This window comes from Dendrobates tinctorius, unplaced genomic scaffold (assembly GCF_039654945.1).
Source record: "Dendrobates tinctorius isolate UK_male_01 unplaced genomic scaffold, ASM3965494v1 ptg000029l, whole genome shotgun sequence".
In the NCBI taxonomy this organism is placed as follows: Eukaryota; Metazoa; Chordata; class Amphibia; order Anura; family Dendrobatidae; genus Dendrobates; species Dendrobates tinctorius.
The window spans coordinates 3,966,336-3,984,186 of record NW_027361697.1 but is presented as its reverse complement, the minus strand read 5'-3'; the positions used below and the strand labels follow the sequence as shown (position 1 = coordinate 3,984,186).

Sequence of the window (17,851 nt, the reverse complement as noted above, 5' to 3'; positions counted from 1 at the left end):
GTTAACTTAAAATTTCCCAAAAATATGTGTTAAAATAAATAGGCCACTTAAACTGGACAACTTGATTAATAGTACACTGATAAAGAACCTCATCCCTAAGGAAGAGTGGAGGGGGGTTACAGAGAGTGTCTCCCGCTCTGTAAGACCCCTCCTGTCCTGAATTACACAGACAAACCATTGATCTGAAAGAGGTAGAGGCAGGGAAACAAAACATTTACTTCCAGGTTTCCCACTGACTGTAATACATCAGTGGGGTCCCAGCAGGGGGACCCTTTGTAGTAGAGATTGTCCAAAGAAGAAAACTTTTTTACGTATAGAAAGCAGAAGAGAGAGGAGAGTGGAGTGAACAGGGCGCCTACCTGTGATAGATGCCCTCTCCCTTACCTGCTGCGTCTGCTGGCGGTGAACGGCTCGTAGTTTGGGTACAGGGCTCTCACGGGAAGATGTTGACTGTTGTCTTGACCGGTTTCCATTCTGAACAGGCTCAGCGAGTAGTGTGGCAGAGATGCCCGACATGCTGCCTGTGCTACGTAAGGAGGCACTGTGCGGCACAGACTGTGGGGCCTTGGCTCGAGCACCAAGAGCCGCTTGGTCAGTCTTTCGGATCTGGGCTTGCCCTGTGCTATTCTGTCTCGGCAGTGCTATAGGAATGGGTCTTTCCGGCATGGTGTGCCGCCTGCTGAAGTCCTCACTTTGAGTACTCCTTTTGGTGAAGTCTTCCATACTGCTGTTGCTTGGTCCGCTGAGGATGAATTCCTCACTGTTACTCTGACTTCGAGAACTGGCAGTGCTTAGGTTTTCAAGACTAGAGTCAACGGATGCTTTGGGCATGGTGGGTGGAGGGTTGTTGAGGTGGTACACAGGGTTTTGGAAGGATAGGGGCTGCAAGCTGCTCTGCTGACTCAAGGCTGGATGCAGGGGTCTCCGGACTTGTGGAGCACTTTGCGGTGTGTTCTGGTTATCCCGTAATTGCTTGATGGTGGCTACGTGTGCAATAGACAACTGGCTGCCAGTTAAACGCAATGGTGGCTCTTGAACAACAGAGGAACGCTCGCTGGTATTGACTGTAGAGTCCTGAAGGTCCATCAGGGACACACTACGCCCATTGGGGAGCACATTGTCTCTCTCGTCTTTGTCAGAATAGGACATGCTTTGCGTTGATGCTTGTTGGACAAGAAGCAATGTTTTCCCCCTGAAGTAGTTATCTGCATTTTCAATGGTTGGAGACTTCAGCTTCAGAAGGTCACTGTACAAAAATAACCTCTAATTAGGCATCAGCAAATTACCAGGTAAGAACTCACATAATGACATTTCTGGGATCGCTGCCCTCCTCAGCTAATGTAACCAAACTAAATGCTTAGCCCCGATTATGAAGACTCAATGTAATTAATGCCTAAAAGTATTAAAGGACTATAGTCCAGCACAGGAACGGTCACATCAAAGTTACGTCAGATGTAATTGATGCATGTTAATAAAATCCTGATGACGGCGCCGGATTACCCCAGGTGCGCTAACAGAATTCCTTTAATGGTTCAGACACTTGGTGTGCACAGGGGCCAAAGCTAAAAGCTTATGCACTGTCTAAAATGAGGTGACAGCACTGGAAAATGAAGAGACAGGTGTGACTTAGGAAAGAGCAATGCCATTTGGTGGTTTTATCTAGAAACTGCAAAAGGAGTCATGCCATCTAAGACAAGTCTTTTAATATGAGAGTCGCCTTTCTTTTAAAGGGGTTGCTTACTACGCAGACAACCCTTTCTCAACCTGATTGTTTGCCCCCCACCTTAAAATAAAAACACTTATGCCGGCGCCGTTCCGGCAGTGTTGGCACTCACGTACCCAGGGCTCATGGCACATTGTTATGTCAAGCAATCCCTGTGCCCGTTGGAGTCACTGTCCACACCTTCAGACAAATCAAACATCAAGAGGAAGTCAGAGAGTAGCCACATTAACGCTGTCGCTGATTGGGCACAGGGCTCACGTGACATAACAGCCTCATGCGAGTCCCTGGAACACGAGTGACAATACCGCTGAAACCGCACCGGCATTGGAGGTGAGTATAGGCTGTATTATTTTAATAGTGGCAAACATTCAGATCGAGAAGGCGTTGATCTAGTAGTGGACAAACTTTTTAAGAATCATCAGCTGATCATTTCCCCTATAGCAACCACTAGAGGAAAAAACCTAGAATTACATGTAGCCATTAAGTTGTCTTCCAAAGCCCTTTGATGGCCATATACAATGGATGCATATTGGACAAACCACATTTTTATCACCAAACATGTAATGTGTGTGATAACCTTTGATGGTGATAGGGATTGGATTAGGCAGATAGATTTAAAGTGACTTGAGAAATCTGGCTGCAGCGTACTAATCTCATCTTACTGAAACATATGCATGCATGTGTATAGGAGTCAGGTAAGGAGAGATAGCAGGTTGGCCAACAGCTATGTAACGTCTGCGGACAGTCTTTCACTCATCTTTGCTTCATGGTTCAAGTACGAACCGCAATGTCTGGACCTGCCTTGGGTCTTGTGACCCGAACTCAATATCCCAATATATGCCTATGAGGCTGTTGAGTCTGGATCAGGATATTTGTGGCCAATACTCAGATCCTAAAACACGGATGTGTGAAACCAGTCTTCATCTTGCGCAAGGGACCACTCTCCTTGACTTACATATAGCATATAGACTTGAGTTGACCCCTTTCAGCACACTAACTAAATTTTGGAACTTATTTTTGTTCGCTGACTATTCAGCACAAATGAAAATAATTTGCATTACATCTGAACACATTGCATAGACCACACCAAGAATAATCCATGTATAATACACATTGACTATATGCTACTCACCTGTCTGCAGGGTCCTCAAATATTTTCTGGAGTCCTGAAGAGAGGCTGCCACTAACATTCGGAGAGGAGCTGTGCTCACTGAATCGTCTTAACTGTTGCTGGATGGGAGTGGGATTGGTCAATGATTTGGTGATGTCCGTAAGAATACGTGGCAGCGGTCCCAGTTTTTCCACGGTGGCCTGTAGGAAGGAATTTTCACCCTGATTGGACAACATGCGTGGCAACATCCGCCATTGTGACGGGGAGGAAGGCCAGGAAGGGTTCGGAGGGCAGGTGTTGTATTTGTTTGTTTGTTCATATGAATATGTGAGCGCATGGCATGAGCGGAGAGCCATATTATCAACCACGATGTGACGGATGGAGGAGACGGGGTGTAGCCAGGCATCGGGGGAGGAGAGGGCAAGGGAGAAAAGGAAATAGAGAAGAAATTAGGACTGCTTAAATCCAGAAGGAAAATAATTAATTCATGCTTAACATAGCTCAAACTACGGCCATTCCAACTCAAAACAGACATGCAAAGCTAACGGACTACAAAAATGGCAGGAGAGACGAGGGGAAGGTGGCACGGGTCCAGAAGTTACACGGGCCTCTGGGTTAGAGACGTGGGGGCATGCGTCCATTCTAGTGACAGCAGGAAGGACAGAAAGGTTCATGGTGTTATGGGGAGGATGACTTCTCTAAGGAATCAGCCAGATGTGGTAGTCAGTCTGTTACCAATGGATGATGTCAATAGGCCATGGAGATACTGTATGTGAGATCGGCTGATTGTGGCAGGAAGAGGGGCACAAACGGTGAAATATGAGGGGGTATCAGACACCACAACACAGCTAGCGACAAAACCTCAAGTGAGAAGACAGAATACATACTAAATAGTGATGGGTGCAAATGCTCATTAGTTGAGTTTGTTGGGTATGCTCGAGTGATATACTCATGTCCCCGCTTCCGCAGCCCTTAAATATATCATGGCCGTGGGGACATGAGTATATCACTCGAGCACCTGTGATACTCGGAGAATACCTGAGCACCACTGGCAAACTCGAGTAACGAGCACTTGGGCTCATAACTATATAACCCATTACAAGAAAAGCAGAAATCATCACGGTCACTTACAAAGCCAACTAACCAGTACATACTAAGAGAGCTGAACGTTATACAAGATGGCATCATTTAAGTGAATATATCTTTAGGGCTCATTTATATTGTTTTCAGATGATATCTATAACATATATGATGCATCTTTGCAGCGGTTTATATGCATTATTCATTTTCATACACTGAACATTTGATTTCCAAAAATTGCTTCTTCTATGAGGCAGTAAGACACAAATCTGCCATTTAAAGTTATGAAGAGCGCCACTTTAAATATCCCGTACACATTAGCTAAAATCTGGCCAAAGCCGCCAGCCATCTAATATATATGGGGGCCTCCAGAATCTGTCACGGTTTGTTATGTCAGAGGACATAAAGGTCAGGAGGCTGGATTTCAATATTCCAATCCTTTTGTTAGGCAGGAAGCTAAAGCGGCTGCCAAGTGATTCTGGCAGCAACCCTTTCATAACCAACACAGAAGCGCTATGGTGCATGGAATGGGAGAGATGGCAGTCAGCCTGAAGATAGTTGGGCTGACTGCTCTCTAAAATGTGTTGCCACTGTTCGGGTTTGTCTTCTCATAGCAATGGGAGCTTACTATTACAAGGCAGCGGTATTGATGAGAGCTCCTTTATTAGTGGCTCTCCCTTACTGGTACAGAGGGGACCATATGGACAGAGGAAGTCCTTTATGGGACATTTTCAGGTTACAGTCATGAGGGTCGGATACGAGAAAACTTTTTCATCCAGGGTAGAGAAAATCCACAGCAAAAATTGACTGGTGTGAACACATCACATACCGCCCGCCACTCGGGAAACTTTTATTAGAAGAAAATAAATTTACGAAATAAACATATAAAATAGGCACAACAAAAAAGTCCTTTTTCCCCATTCATTTGCTGATTTAACACATTTATGTTATGTTTATGAACAGAGCTTTCTTGAGTGCTGCAGCAATGCTTTGGTTAGCTTCATACTGAAAGATTAAAAATCCTGTAGGTGATAGAGTGCGCGGAGACGGCCATGAGTTAAGCTAAAGAGGAATATCATGCTTCCATTGTGAATGGACTTTTCTGGCCGAATTTTTCATCCAAGGCAATTTTCATTGACAACCAAATCCGTGTCATGTCAGAGTCACCAATGTAATCATCAGTGTAATGACGGCAATGGCTTTCATGTTAGAAGATGATCCAGTAAACGTTGTGCGGCATAATCACAGAGCGCTATAATCATCGACATCTGCACCTGGATGATGGGATGTGTTACTCGTTGAAAAGTATGGGTGCAAAGTGACCCACCTACATAATCGCAACTCCTACGGAGGATAAAACAGCTCTATGGTGACTAAATAAGCGCTCACGGCGCGGCGTTATGGGATCAGTGGACAGAACACCTTGTATCGTAGAGTCTGATTTCATCCTATGCACTTCTATCAGATGGTAATGACATTTCAGGTCCAGCCGAATCATCAGCGATGGGTAGAGAATGAGGCGCTGACGATTATCCTACAGCGCCTTATTATCTATAAATGGGATTAGGCAGTGTTTGGAAAATCAAATGCAGAATATCTAAACTTCCATTAAGATTACAGATTTCTGGCCAATATAAATAAAAACTTAACTAGACATTTTCCAGGCAAAAGACCCCCCCACCCCGGGTCCTGTGTGCGTGTTACCTTATCGAGTTGAGACACCACCTCCCACAGAAGGCCGTGCAGGACTGAGAGCTCACGGCCAAGGTCGATGTAACCTTCAAATCCCGGCGTGTTCGAGATAGTATCTGGGTTGGAGATTTCTTGGAGAAAACGTTTCATTCCACCCCACTCATGCTCCAAGAAGTCGTTCATGAAAGCCATGTATTCCTCCTTATTGCCAAATCTGTTTAAAAGCGAGAAGACGCTTAAGGTGATAATACGCGGTGCAGATTGCACGGTCATTATGTGCGATGTGACAGCAGCTGGGGGATTTTATCTATCGCCTGTCATTACATGTTACAACAGCCCCAATCAATCATCCGCATACAGGTGCTCCCACTACTGTCACATTACATCATGCACGACCTGGGATCACCGCAGGCAGCAGGTGAACATCTCAGGTGGATGCACAGACGGCCCGAAGGCTGCATGTCGTCTTCTAGAGCGTTGCAGACAAATCTAAATGCTGACGTATGCCCGGCGGGATCACACGTAGTCAAAGTGGATGAAACGTGGACAAATCTCATCCAAACGCTGCGGATATTTGCTGCATAGAAATGGACGGCAGACTTGTTGCAGCCTTTCCTCATTGAGTACCATTAGGGCCTGCAAGTTTATTAAAAGGCATGCAATATCCGCAATATTTACTCAAAAACAGTCCAAGAGGCAATGTTCTCGAGCACCAGCAGAAACGGAGTTAAAATGTAGCCTTTACTCATATAAGATAAAAAAACATTGGTGGAATGTGCACATATTAAAAAAATCCATAATGCTTTTTGGGTAAAAAAAAAAAAAAAAATTCGCCCCTTCCAATGATGACGTGTCATCAAAAGCCAGCGCTGCAGCCAATCATAGGCTACAGTGATCACATGTAATTTGTCATTGAAGGAGGCCGGACCAGGCTAGCATTACCACAAGAGTGAGTGTTATATATACTTATAGCACCAAATCCACTGGATGTGCCACTACGAACGTCTGTGCAGCAAATCCTCTACATGGGAACCAACACTTTGTGATGCACGTGGCAAATTTGTGTATTCATCATGGGCATAAAAGACAGAGAACTTGACAATTTAACAAAATAAATTGTCTTGAGATCCACGTGCATCCAGGACACTTGCAGAAGGGACAATGTCTAAAGAGAAGAATTATGGCAGAAGGTGATTAATAGTGGTTGGGAAATCTTTAAGGTGAACACTTACTTTGCAAAGTTGGCGAGGTTCTGGATCACCTTGGCTATGAGTGTCAAAGTCCGGGAAGTGCGATCATCAGGATATTCCTGCATCAGGCCAAACAGACTTGGGGACATGATTGATGGGCAGAGGAACCGGAGGAACAGGGAGGCGCTGATCAGCCGCTCGCTGATATCTTGCTTGCCCCTGTTGATACATTGTTGTTTCCAAGATGCAAAGACTTCTTTCAGCTCCCTGGGAAAAACACTGTAACAAAACCGGAGAAATGCAACGTGAGAAGATGAAACTCTCGCGAATGATAATGGCTGCACCAGCACCGATACAACCCTGGGAACGGTCAGATTCGGTCTGCAGATCTCGGGGTTGTGACGCAACGCTCCGCAGCTCATATAGACAGATGACATTTAGGTTCGGCCTAATGATCCATCTGTTTAACTGGAAGGGGCGAATAGTATTAATAAAGAGGTTATATTTGTTCTTTGGGTTTATGCAGCCACCACAGAACGTGCACAGAGTTACACAAGGAGTTGTGTGCGATGTGAACACATCCGATCATTGTGCGGGGAAACAAAGGCGGCATTCAGCCCGACAGAAGAGGCACCGCCACCATTAGAACGTGGGGCTGTGACAATGTGACCGAGGTTGGCACGTGCTCAAACCAACATTTTTTTTCTTTCAATAGGCCCGCTATGTTCTTGACATTTTCAGGCTACCTGTGTTACACCATCTGTTATAAGGCTGCGATTTCCAAAATCCTCTGACAGCCTGCAGACAGTTTCCGAACCTCACTACGCCCCTGGCATGTCTCATGGAATGAACATTTAAAGAGAAGATGTCATATTTCTTTTTCTATTCTCTTTACCCATGGAAGATGGCTATAATCACGTTATAGAGCCTTGTAGACTTTTTTATGGAAGTACGAGTACCTGGTGGCCAGGAGAGCCCAATACAGCAATAAAGGCACGTCTACCGAATAATTACAGAATATATTTACAAAGTTTCGTAAAGGGAATCTTTCAACAAGGTTTTGCTATGTAATCTAAGAGCAGCAGCATGAAGTAGGGGTTGAGAGCCTGATTCCAGAGATTATCACTATATGACTAGGTGTCTCGTGCCTCCTAGTCCAACCACACCCCCACCACCGATTAGCACCTTTTGGTCAATAGACAGTGTACACAGAAAGCAGTCAATCAGTGGTGTCCTCTTGTTTGATTGGCCAGATCAGGAGGGTTTTTTCCTGTATCTAAAAGGATCACTTTTATTTACTAGGGTGAACTAGCCAACGTTGGAGGGACCGGTTGACCATCTTATCTGTCAGGGAAAATGGGAATTATCTGTCACGGAAAAGGATTGGCCATGTTGAATTATAAGACCAGATCCTTTAGTTCTCAGGGGTGACATGCCGCTATGGCCAACATCCCTCTCCCCATTTGCAAATAGATGGGTTGAAAGAAAGGAACATCTGTCAGCCAAACGAGCCTTGGGTCAACAGCTATTGAAAGTGTATGGATACACCTTTAAAGAGCTTACAAAATAACAGAAACCCTTTAGAAAGGGGCTGTCTGGTCTCCTAATATTTTTAATTTAGTAACAATAATAGCATTTCTCATGAAATATAAATTCTAGAACATCTTTTTCCTATAACTCTGTGCTGTGGTTTTTCTCAATTATTCCTCTTATGGATAAATTGGGTATTACCAATAGGGAGTTATTTAGATTTTCCAGTATAAAGATGTATGGGGACACATCCCTTTGAAAATGGGAAAGGCAACACCCAATTGTCACTTTATTCAAACATTTCTTAGAGGAATAACAGAGGAACAATACAATGCAGAGTTCTAAGAAATAAATGCTCCAAAACAGTTATATTACGGGGAGCAGACGTATAAGGCGAGTCAGGAGATGGGACAGGTCCTCTACACATCGCACGTCCCCGGCTTAGGGCACAGGAGGTGATGTCCACACCGTGGTCCTCCTCTTGCCCATTGGACTCGTTGGGTTACTTACCAATAGGAATTGATGATTTTACAGAAAGCCAGCTCGCAGCACATCTTTAGGTTGCTCTGATGCTCATGGAGCTCGCTGGATGAACATTTACTGGGATCCACCTCGCAGTTCTCGTCTGACTCATACAGAGCCTTGATAAACTCCCCTGAGAGAGGAAATGGCAGATACATAAACACAAGGTGAAGAATAGATGGAGAGCAAAAAAAAACAAAACAAAAAACTCCCCTATAAAGTAGCAGACAAGCGTGGCGAGAAGCCGGCACTTACCGAGAGCATCGTGCAGGTATTTCTGTCCCACCAATTTCAGATACTCCTCAATGGCTTTAGTTGCAAGTGTATTTTCCCTGAAGATTAAGACATCGTGCTCACCGCACCGGTCCACCTCCGACATCACCAGGTCGGTCAGGAAGTCCTATGAGTAAAACACAACACTTCATTAACGTTGAGTCACCATTTCATTTTTCTCTTTTTTAGAAACAGCACCACTCTACAATCCATAGCTCGCATCTAGTATTGCAGCTCAGCCCCGGTCACTCGAATGGGGTTCGCTTCAATGACAACCGCAATGTGGTACAATACACGTAATGCACAATTCAACCCGAAAAATCCTCTAGGATACTTTTTTTTTTTTTTTTTTTTAAATGTCTGTGCCAACCATTTACTTATGTGCTGCCAAAAAGATCCAAACTGGCAGCTCCTGAACTGAAACACCTGGCCTGGCATACAGGGAAAGAAACCTTCCTGTGCAGAAGACATATAGCCATGTAAGTACAAAGAAATGGTGAATACTTTACGAGGTGGGGGGAAAACAACAGCGATGCGGGGGCAAACAACAGCGATGCGGGGGGCAAACAACAGCAAGGCGGGGGGCAAACAACAGCAAGGCGGGGGTGCAAGCAACAGCAAGGCGGGGGTGCAAGCAACTGCGAGGCGGGGGTGCAAGCAACAGCGAGGCGGGGGTGCAAGCAACAGCGAGGCGTGGGGCAAACAACAGCGAGGTGTAGGCGGGGAAAACAAAAGCGAGGCGGGGGGCAAACAACAGCCAGGTGAGGGGGCAAACAGCCAGGTGGGAGGGGGGGCAAACAACAGCCAGCTGGAAGGGGGGGGCAAACAACAGCGAGGCGAGGGGGCAAACAATGAGGCAGGGGGCAAACAGCGATGCAGGATGACAACTGGGGGGCCTTCTGCAACTGTATTCTATGGTAAAGGTGACATCCCATAATTTAGGAAATAAATTGGCCTTAGGAAATATTAAAAAATAGAACTAAAACAAGTATCACCGATTGATTAAAACAGCCCCTCTTCTAGTGTCACAAATACAAATAACCGCTGAAGACAATCATTGGCCACTAAAGTCAGTGATGGCTGCAGGTGTCGCATGGAAAACATTTGATTGATGCCAACAGGAAAAAGACCGGCCAAGAGTACCAGAAAAGGAAAGGCAGAGGAATTGTAAAAAGGGTCAGATTCATTAAGTGTGCTTTTTAAATTCACTTTTCTTTTTTTGTTTTGTGACATCCGCTGACTTCTTTTGTTCCAAATTCTTCAAACTGGCGCACAGGGTTCATGAACTTTGCACAAAATAAAAAGCATGCTCTTTATTTTATGCAATTTTTTAGCATAAAACGTGATCGGTTCCAAAAAGTGTTGCAAAATGTACAAAAAAAAAAAAAAAATCCGGGCATACATCAAACCACTACAGGAATACATCTGTGCAAAACTTTTGCTACCTTTTTAAAAAGTTGCAACTAATAGAAAGTTTGAAAACATTTGGAAATGCCAAACCCCACCCACAATGAAGGACATTAACAATGAAACAGGCAAACGTATAAAATAAGATTTAAAAAAATGAACAAATAAAAAAAAAGTAAGGTGTAAATGAAAAACAGGCAACAAAAAAAAACAAAAAACACCAAAAACTAAAAAAAAAAAAAAAAGGAAGAACTGCAATAAAGAATCAGGTGCGGAGTAAAGTTCTAAGAAACAATGTTTCAGATATTTATTAACCGCATTGGTCCGCCCGGGCCCAACATCTCGACCCAAAAATAGTGAAGGGCATCTACAAATCATCCTATTAGTGAGCGGATATTATAAAGACGACTGAAGGGTCCCACATTCCCTCCCTGCACCTTCCCAAACTTCTGCTAGGACTCACATGTCGTAACAAACGGCGGTAATGAAAGCCACGTGCAGAGACGGCTCGCAGCGCAGCTCCTGAGACGTGTACGCTCGGCCCAAAAATTGACAAAAATTATGGTGAAATTAAATCTTGCGCTGCTGCGGAACAATCGGGTTTTTATGTGATGTTTCTATGAGCAATTACATCTATTCATTGTGCGCTGCAGCGATCTTTATGTAAACTACAGAAAAAAAAAAAGAAAAAATAGAAGTCATTAAGAATTTACTGGTGAGAAATGTTCTCCGTCAGCTCGGCAATCTGTAATTCAAGCCCGGCAAAACACTTCCAAACGCTCAGCGTGTTAACTCCGAGATGTCGACGCAAGTAATCAGCATCATAAAAATGGATCACAAAGGGTTTAATCAGAAGATTAACTTCAACGCAATAATAACTTTGGGTTTTTTTTCCCCCTTTTTCCAAATGAACAAAAATATTTAGCGCGATTCAGAGTCACAAAGGAAAGTTTATGCCTTTGTACTTGAAGGAAAGCAACGATTGGCATAGAAATGTTAACTACAGCGGCACTCGCGTCCTTACAAATATCGCTGTAGCTGCAGTTAAAGTGTACCAGTCCTTTAGAAGCTTTGGTCTTATCCACCTCTGATTTCGATGCACATACTTGTCTATCTTCCAGGAACTGTCCCATTTCTCATCCTTGCTAATATTGCCAGCAATTATTTTAAAGTGAATGGTTTCTCTTCATCTCCACTCTACCAGAACTATAGGTGCTGGACCAACCCTTTCATCTCCCAGCATGCCAATGTCCTGTGAGATGCCTGGACTGAACTATAGCCTCTTTGTTCTGCAAATCTCTACATATAAAAATGATGTTGCCCTCCAAACGCGCTGAAGTGACCAGACACTAGGTGTCTCCCTTCAGTCTGGCTGGCTGTTCACTGCCTGTTGTTGAGTCTAATCCATCTCTAGCAGCACAGGATGGATCACTGCCTCTCTGCTCTTGCTCTCCTGTCTGTCTAACTGCATACAGGCAAAACATAGAGGCAGGCAAGCCATTATACAAAGGCAGAACCAGTACATGGTGGGAGATGAGCTGATAAGATAGTTTTAGCACCTATAGTGCAGGCAGAAATGGTCACTGAAAAAGGAGCTGATGGCCAGTTACAGAGCAGAGAATAGGAACAGTTCCTAGATGTATTAGACTATGTGAACCAAAAGCAGTTTTATCTGGTTGTGGGGATGGAGTCAGTAAGGCCCTGTGTGTCTGTGGTTTATTTTGTTAAAGGAAAAGTAAGATCTAGCCTTCTCAGACCCAGAAGTCTTATAATAGAGTTCCCGTTGTACACTACAGTGTACGCAAGGTCTAAGGAGGTTTTAAAGGAGTCTAAAATTAGAAAAAAGAAATTGTGTCCCCCCAACCAGAAACAGTGCCACCCTTGCCTAGTGGTTGTGTTTGGTATTGCAGCTCTGCGCAATTCAAATGGGCTGAAACAAGAATAATGTGGTTTGTGGAGGCAAAAATAGTAATAATCCAGTGCAACCCCTTTAAAAAAAATGTGTTTTAATGGAAAAATTTTTTAATTGGATGTGGTCTTTATGAATTCTTCGAAATAAAAGGGACAAAGTAAGCAAACAGTAAAAAAAAACCCATAAAACAAAAATCCTTTATGGCAAAGCAGACTGAAGCGGAGAGGATTTGCAGGAATAAACAGATATAAATGCCTTGCACTGATGCCGTGCGTGTTATGCAGCAGTGGTTGGTACACCAGGGACATTACTAGCGCAAGGTACAAATATAGCAGTGTGTCTATGGAAACATGGGGCCGGGGTATTATGTGCAGCTATTCGAGACCTGCTGTGTCCCTGAATGCTACCATCTAACAGGAAAGCAGCCTGAGACGTATGCCAGGCATCACGGCTGCCATTATCTTAGTGTCATGCAGGAACCTGCGTTATTATAGTGTCTGTAGGCAGCGAAACGCTCGCTCAGGACATCAGCACTAAAGTCACTGACAAGCAGCAATTCCACGGTAAGAGATGGGGTGCTGCGCAGACATTTCTGTAGGAAAGTGACAAAGAAAAGGAAACCTCGCTGCTTTCTGCATTGGGCGCCACTGAAGATAACAGTCTGTGGCTAACCGCCATCCCCCTGAACAGCCATATACATGAGCGCTCAGTCAGGGCGAGTGTTCATACGTTTTCAATAGGAAGAGTAGAGAAAGCCGCTGCCAAAACAGCTCTGGAAGTGGTTTGACTCCCAGGAGAGGAAAAGAATTGGGTGTTAAAATTCAGCTATCTCGTTTATCGGCGGGTCCGGCTAATTTTAATTACTTCCAAGTGACTTTCACTGGGTGCCTCCCTTTAACCTAACTTTTTGTACACTGCCTGTTGTCAAGTCTAATCTGTCTTTAGCAGCAAAGACTCAGACAATTTACAGGAAGTGGTGGACGGATCTTCATCTCTCTGCTCCTGCTCTCCTGTCTGGCAAACGGCATACAGGCAAAACAGAGAGGCAGGCAAGCCATTTTACAAAGGCAGAAGCAATGCCTGTTGGGAGATGGGCTGATAAGTTACTTTTAGCACCTGTAGTGCTGGTAGAATACTCATTAAGAGGATATTGGCACTTAAAAGAAGTGCATGGCCAGTTGCAGAGCAGAGACTAGGGGAAGTTCCTAGGCTCATCAGACTGGTATGTGCACCAATGGCAGTTTTATCTAGTTGTGGGGTATGGGGTCAGTAAGGCTGTGTGTATCTGTAAAGGACTGTGACTAAAACTCAGCAAGAAATGCTATTCTTGCCATGAAAAAGAACAAAACCTTTACATAAACCTCACAAATCTTAATGTAGGTCTATGGGATCCATTAGGAATTGCTGGTGTCCCCTTATATATCTGGATGAATTGCTGCCGAATTGTAGATGGAGCCTTAGGGTGCACTACATGTAAGGTGATCCGCGGCCATTTAATATTTCCCTCCATACCCACAGAATGTCATCGCTGGGCGGTCAGAGGTCGGTTTAGACGCGTCAATAAGTGGAAACAAGCTTTTCTAGGAATGCTCATTCCCAATTATCAGCCAGTGCATGGATTTTAACTTTTTGGTGTCTTTCCTAATGGTGCCTAGTTTAGAAAAATACTTGTCCTGCTTAAAGAGACCATTTGAAAATGGAGTCTTAAAGGCAATGTTTCATCAGAGAAAAACAAAAGAAACAATCGTAAGCACCATGTAGGAGAGGTAGTTATCTTATAGCTTCATTCTTGCAACAAAGTGATCATATCTATGGAAGTTTCTGTATAAAAACTGAGGCAGGCCTGAAACTTCTAAAGTTTACCGCTGCACTTTTTCCAAGGTCTCATTTCTACATATCAAGCTCTCGCCCCTCTTTGGTTCATGGCAGTGAAACGATGGAGGAAATCAGATGCGAGAACCAATCCCACAATTTGCAATGTAGTGATGGGCGAACGTGCTCGGAATATGGGTGCTAATAGAGTGTCTTTGGTATACTCGAATATGTTCGAGTTCCCGCAGCTGCATGTCTCATCGCTGGTCGACAGCCACAACAATGCAGTGACTGTCTAACAGGCAATCCCCGCATGTTTTTCGGCTGTCAAAGAGCCGCGAGAACTGCAGCACCGGGGAATCGGATATATGTTTGGAGCATGCCGGGCATGCCCAGATAACATCAGAGCACGTTCGCTCATCACTATTGCTATGGGATCATTTGCACTCATCCAAAAAATCCAACTGTTGCAATGGACCCATGCTACATGTTGTGTTTTTGATCCGGCTGAAAGGTTTGTAGTAGAAACTTGTGAAAAAGGAAAAAACGCATGTAAACTGATGCCATCATCAAATTTCACCCCCAAAATTATAAGGATGGCTCATATACAGGAAAACGTAATAATTAAACAAATAATAAAAAAAAAAAATTGCCAGCAATATGTTCATATTACGAAGAGAAGGCTGACGCAAGAGGGGAATAGAAACAATGGTAAATGTGGAAACTGTGAAAGTTTCCACCTGGTGACGCAGATATTGGTATTGATAGTAAAACACATCTGTGAAGATCAGACAATCCCACAATCACAGGTCCTGATGATGATCCACATGGAGCTGGGACACGTCTATCAGTAGACTCAGTACTTTGCCCTGTCTTGGATAGCGTCATACCTAGCAGACCGGACATTCAGCGTCTCCCATTCACACACCACCTCCTCACCGCGCCCCCTATTCGTCGGAGTCCCACAAGGTTCAGTCCTAGGGCCCCTGCTCTTCTCCGTTTACACCTTCGGCCTCGGACAGCTCATAGAATCTCATGGCTTTCAGTATCATCTCTATGCTGATGACACACTACATCTCTGGACCAGATATCACCTTCCTACTAAACAGAATCCCTCAATGTCTGTCTGCTATTTCATCCTCCTTCTCCGCTAGATTTCTAAAACTTAATATGGACAAAACAGAATTCATCATCTTTCCCCCCATCTCACGTGACCCCCCCAACGGACCTATCCATTAAAGTAAACGGCTGACCACTCTCTCCAGTCCCACAAGCTCACTGCCTCGGGGTTATCCTTGACACCGATCTCTCTTTCAAACCACATATCCAAGCCCTTTCCACTTCCTGACGACTTCAACTCAAAAATATTTCACGGATCCGTACTTTCCTCAACCAAGAATCTGCAAAACCCCTAGACAATGCCCTCATCATCTCCCGCCTTGACTACTGCAACCTCCTGCTCTGTGGCCTCCCCTCTAACACTCTCGCACCCCTCCAATCTATTCTTAACTCTGCCGCCCGACTAATCCACCTGTCCCCCTGCTATTCCCCGGCCTCTTCCCTCTGTCAATCCCTGCACTGGCTCCCCTTTACCCAAAGACTCCAGTTCAAAACCCTAACCATGACATACAGTGGGGCAAAAAAGTATTCAGTCAGTCAGCAATAGTGCAAGTTCCACCACTTAAAAAGATGAGAGGCGTCTGTAATTTACATCATAGGTAGACCTCAACTATGGGAGACAAACTGAGAAAAAAAAATCCAGAAAATCACATTGTCTGTTTTTTTTTCATTTTATTTGCATATTATGGTGGAAAATAAGTATTTGGTCAGAAACAAAATTTAATCTCAATACTTTGTGATATATCCTTTGTTGGCAATGACAGAGGTCAAACGTTTTCTGTAAGTCTTCACAAGGTTGCCACACACTGTTGTTGGTATGTTGGCCCATTCCTCCATGCAGATCTCCTCTAGAGCAGTGATGTTTTTGGCTTTTCGCTTGGCAACACGGACTTTCAACTCCCTCCAAAGGTTTTCTATAGGGTTGAGATCTGGAGACTGGCTTGGCCACTCCAGGACCTTGAAATGCTTCTTACGAAGCCACTCCTTCGTTGCCCTGGCGGTGTGCTTTGGATCATTGTCATGTTGAAAGACCCAGCCACATTTCATATTCAATGCCCTTGCTGATGGAAGGAGGTTTGCACTCAAAATCTCACGATACATGGCCCCATTCATTCTTTCATGTACCCGGATCAGTCGTCCTGGCCCCTTTGCAGAGAAACAGCCCCAAAGCATGATATTTCCACCACCATGCTTTACAGTAGGTATGGTGTTTGATGGATGCAACTCAGTATTCTTTTTCCTCCAAACACGACAAGTTGTGTTTCTACCAAACAGTTCCAGTTTGGTTTCATCAGACCATAGGACATTCTCCCAAAACTCCTCTGGATCATCCAAATGCTCTCTAGCAAACTTCAGACGGGCCCGGACATGTACAGGCTTAAGCAGTGGGACACGTCTGGCACTGCAGGATCTGAGTCCATGGTGGCGTAGTGTGTTACTTATGGTAGGCCTTGTTACATTGGTCCCAGCTCTCTGCAGTTCATTCACTAGGTCCCCCCGCGTGGTTCCGGGATTTTTGCTCACCGTTCTTGTGATCATTCTGACCCCACGGGGTGGGATTTTGCGTGGAGCACCAGATCGAGGGAGATTATCAGTGGTCTTGTATGTCTTCCATTTTCTAATTATTGCTCCCACAGTTGATTTCTTCACTCCAAGCTGGTTGGCTATTGCAGATTCAGTCTTCCCAGCCTGGTGCAGGGCTACAATTTTGTTTCTGGTGTCCTTTGACAGCTCTTTGGTCTTCACCATAGTGGAGTTTGGAGTCAGACTGTTTGAGGGTGTGCACAGGTGTCTTTTTATACTGATAACAAGTTTAAACAGGTGCCATTACTACAGGTAATGAGTGGAGGAAAGAGGAGACTCTTAAAGAAGAAGTTACAGGTCTGTGAGAGCCAGAAATCTTGATTGCTTGTTTCTGACCAAATACTTATTTTCCACCATAATATGCAAATAAAATGAAAAAAAAACAGACAATGTGATTTTCTGGATTTTTTTTTCTCAGTTTGTCTCCCATAGTTGAGGTCTACCTATGATGTAAATTACAGACGCCTCTCATCTTTTTAAGTGGTGGAACTTGCACTATTGCTGACTGACTAAATACTTTTTTGCCCCACTGTACAAAGCCATCCACAATCTGAGTCCTCCGTACATCTGTGACCTATTCACCCGGTATTTACCTGCACGAAACCTCCGATCCTCACAAGATCTCCTTCTGTACTCCCCTCTTATCTCCTCTTCCCACAATCGCATACAAGATTTCTCCCGCGCATCCCCTCTACTCTGGAACTCTCTACCACAACATACCAGACTCTCACCTACCATGGAAACCTTCAAAAAGAACTTGAAGACCTACCTCTTCCGACAAGCCTACAACTTGCAGTAACCACCGATCCACCAAACCACTGCACGACCAGATCTACCCTCGCCTACTGTATCCTCACCCATCCCTCGTAGATTGTGAGCCCTCGCGGGCAGGGTCC

At 44.5% G+C, this 17,851-nt stretch overlaps 1 protein-coding gene across 6 annotated transcripts in view; it reads right to left on the bottom strand.

Moving 5' to 3' along the window:
• Positions 1-17,851, bottom strand: part of RASAL2 (RAS protein activator like 2) — a 284,068-nt gene that overhangs the window by 13,310 nt on the left and 252,907 nt on the right. For 5 of the 6 annotated variants that reach the window (XM_073571305.1, XM_073571302.1, XM_073571308.1 and 2 more), the window contains 6 exons: positions 9,104-9,248; positions 8,837-8,981; positions 6,839-7,075; positions 5,619-5,820; positions 2,856-3,055; positions 385-1,246 (listed from right to left, as the gene is read on the bottom strand). In XM_073571305.1, coding sequence (XP_073427406.1) covers positions 385-1,246; positions 2,856-3,055; positions 5,619-5,820; positions 6,839-7,075; positions 8,837-8,981; positions 9,104-9,248 — 1,791 coding nt within the window. The remainder of the gene's footprint in view (positions 1-384; positions 1,247-2,855; positions 3,056-5,618; positions 5,821-6,838; positions 7,076-8,836; positions 8,982-9,103; positions 9,249-17,851) is intronic. The other variant, XM_073571304.1, reaches the window with a different exon arrangement.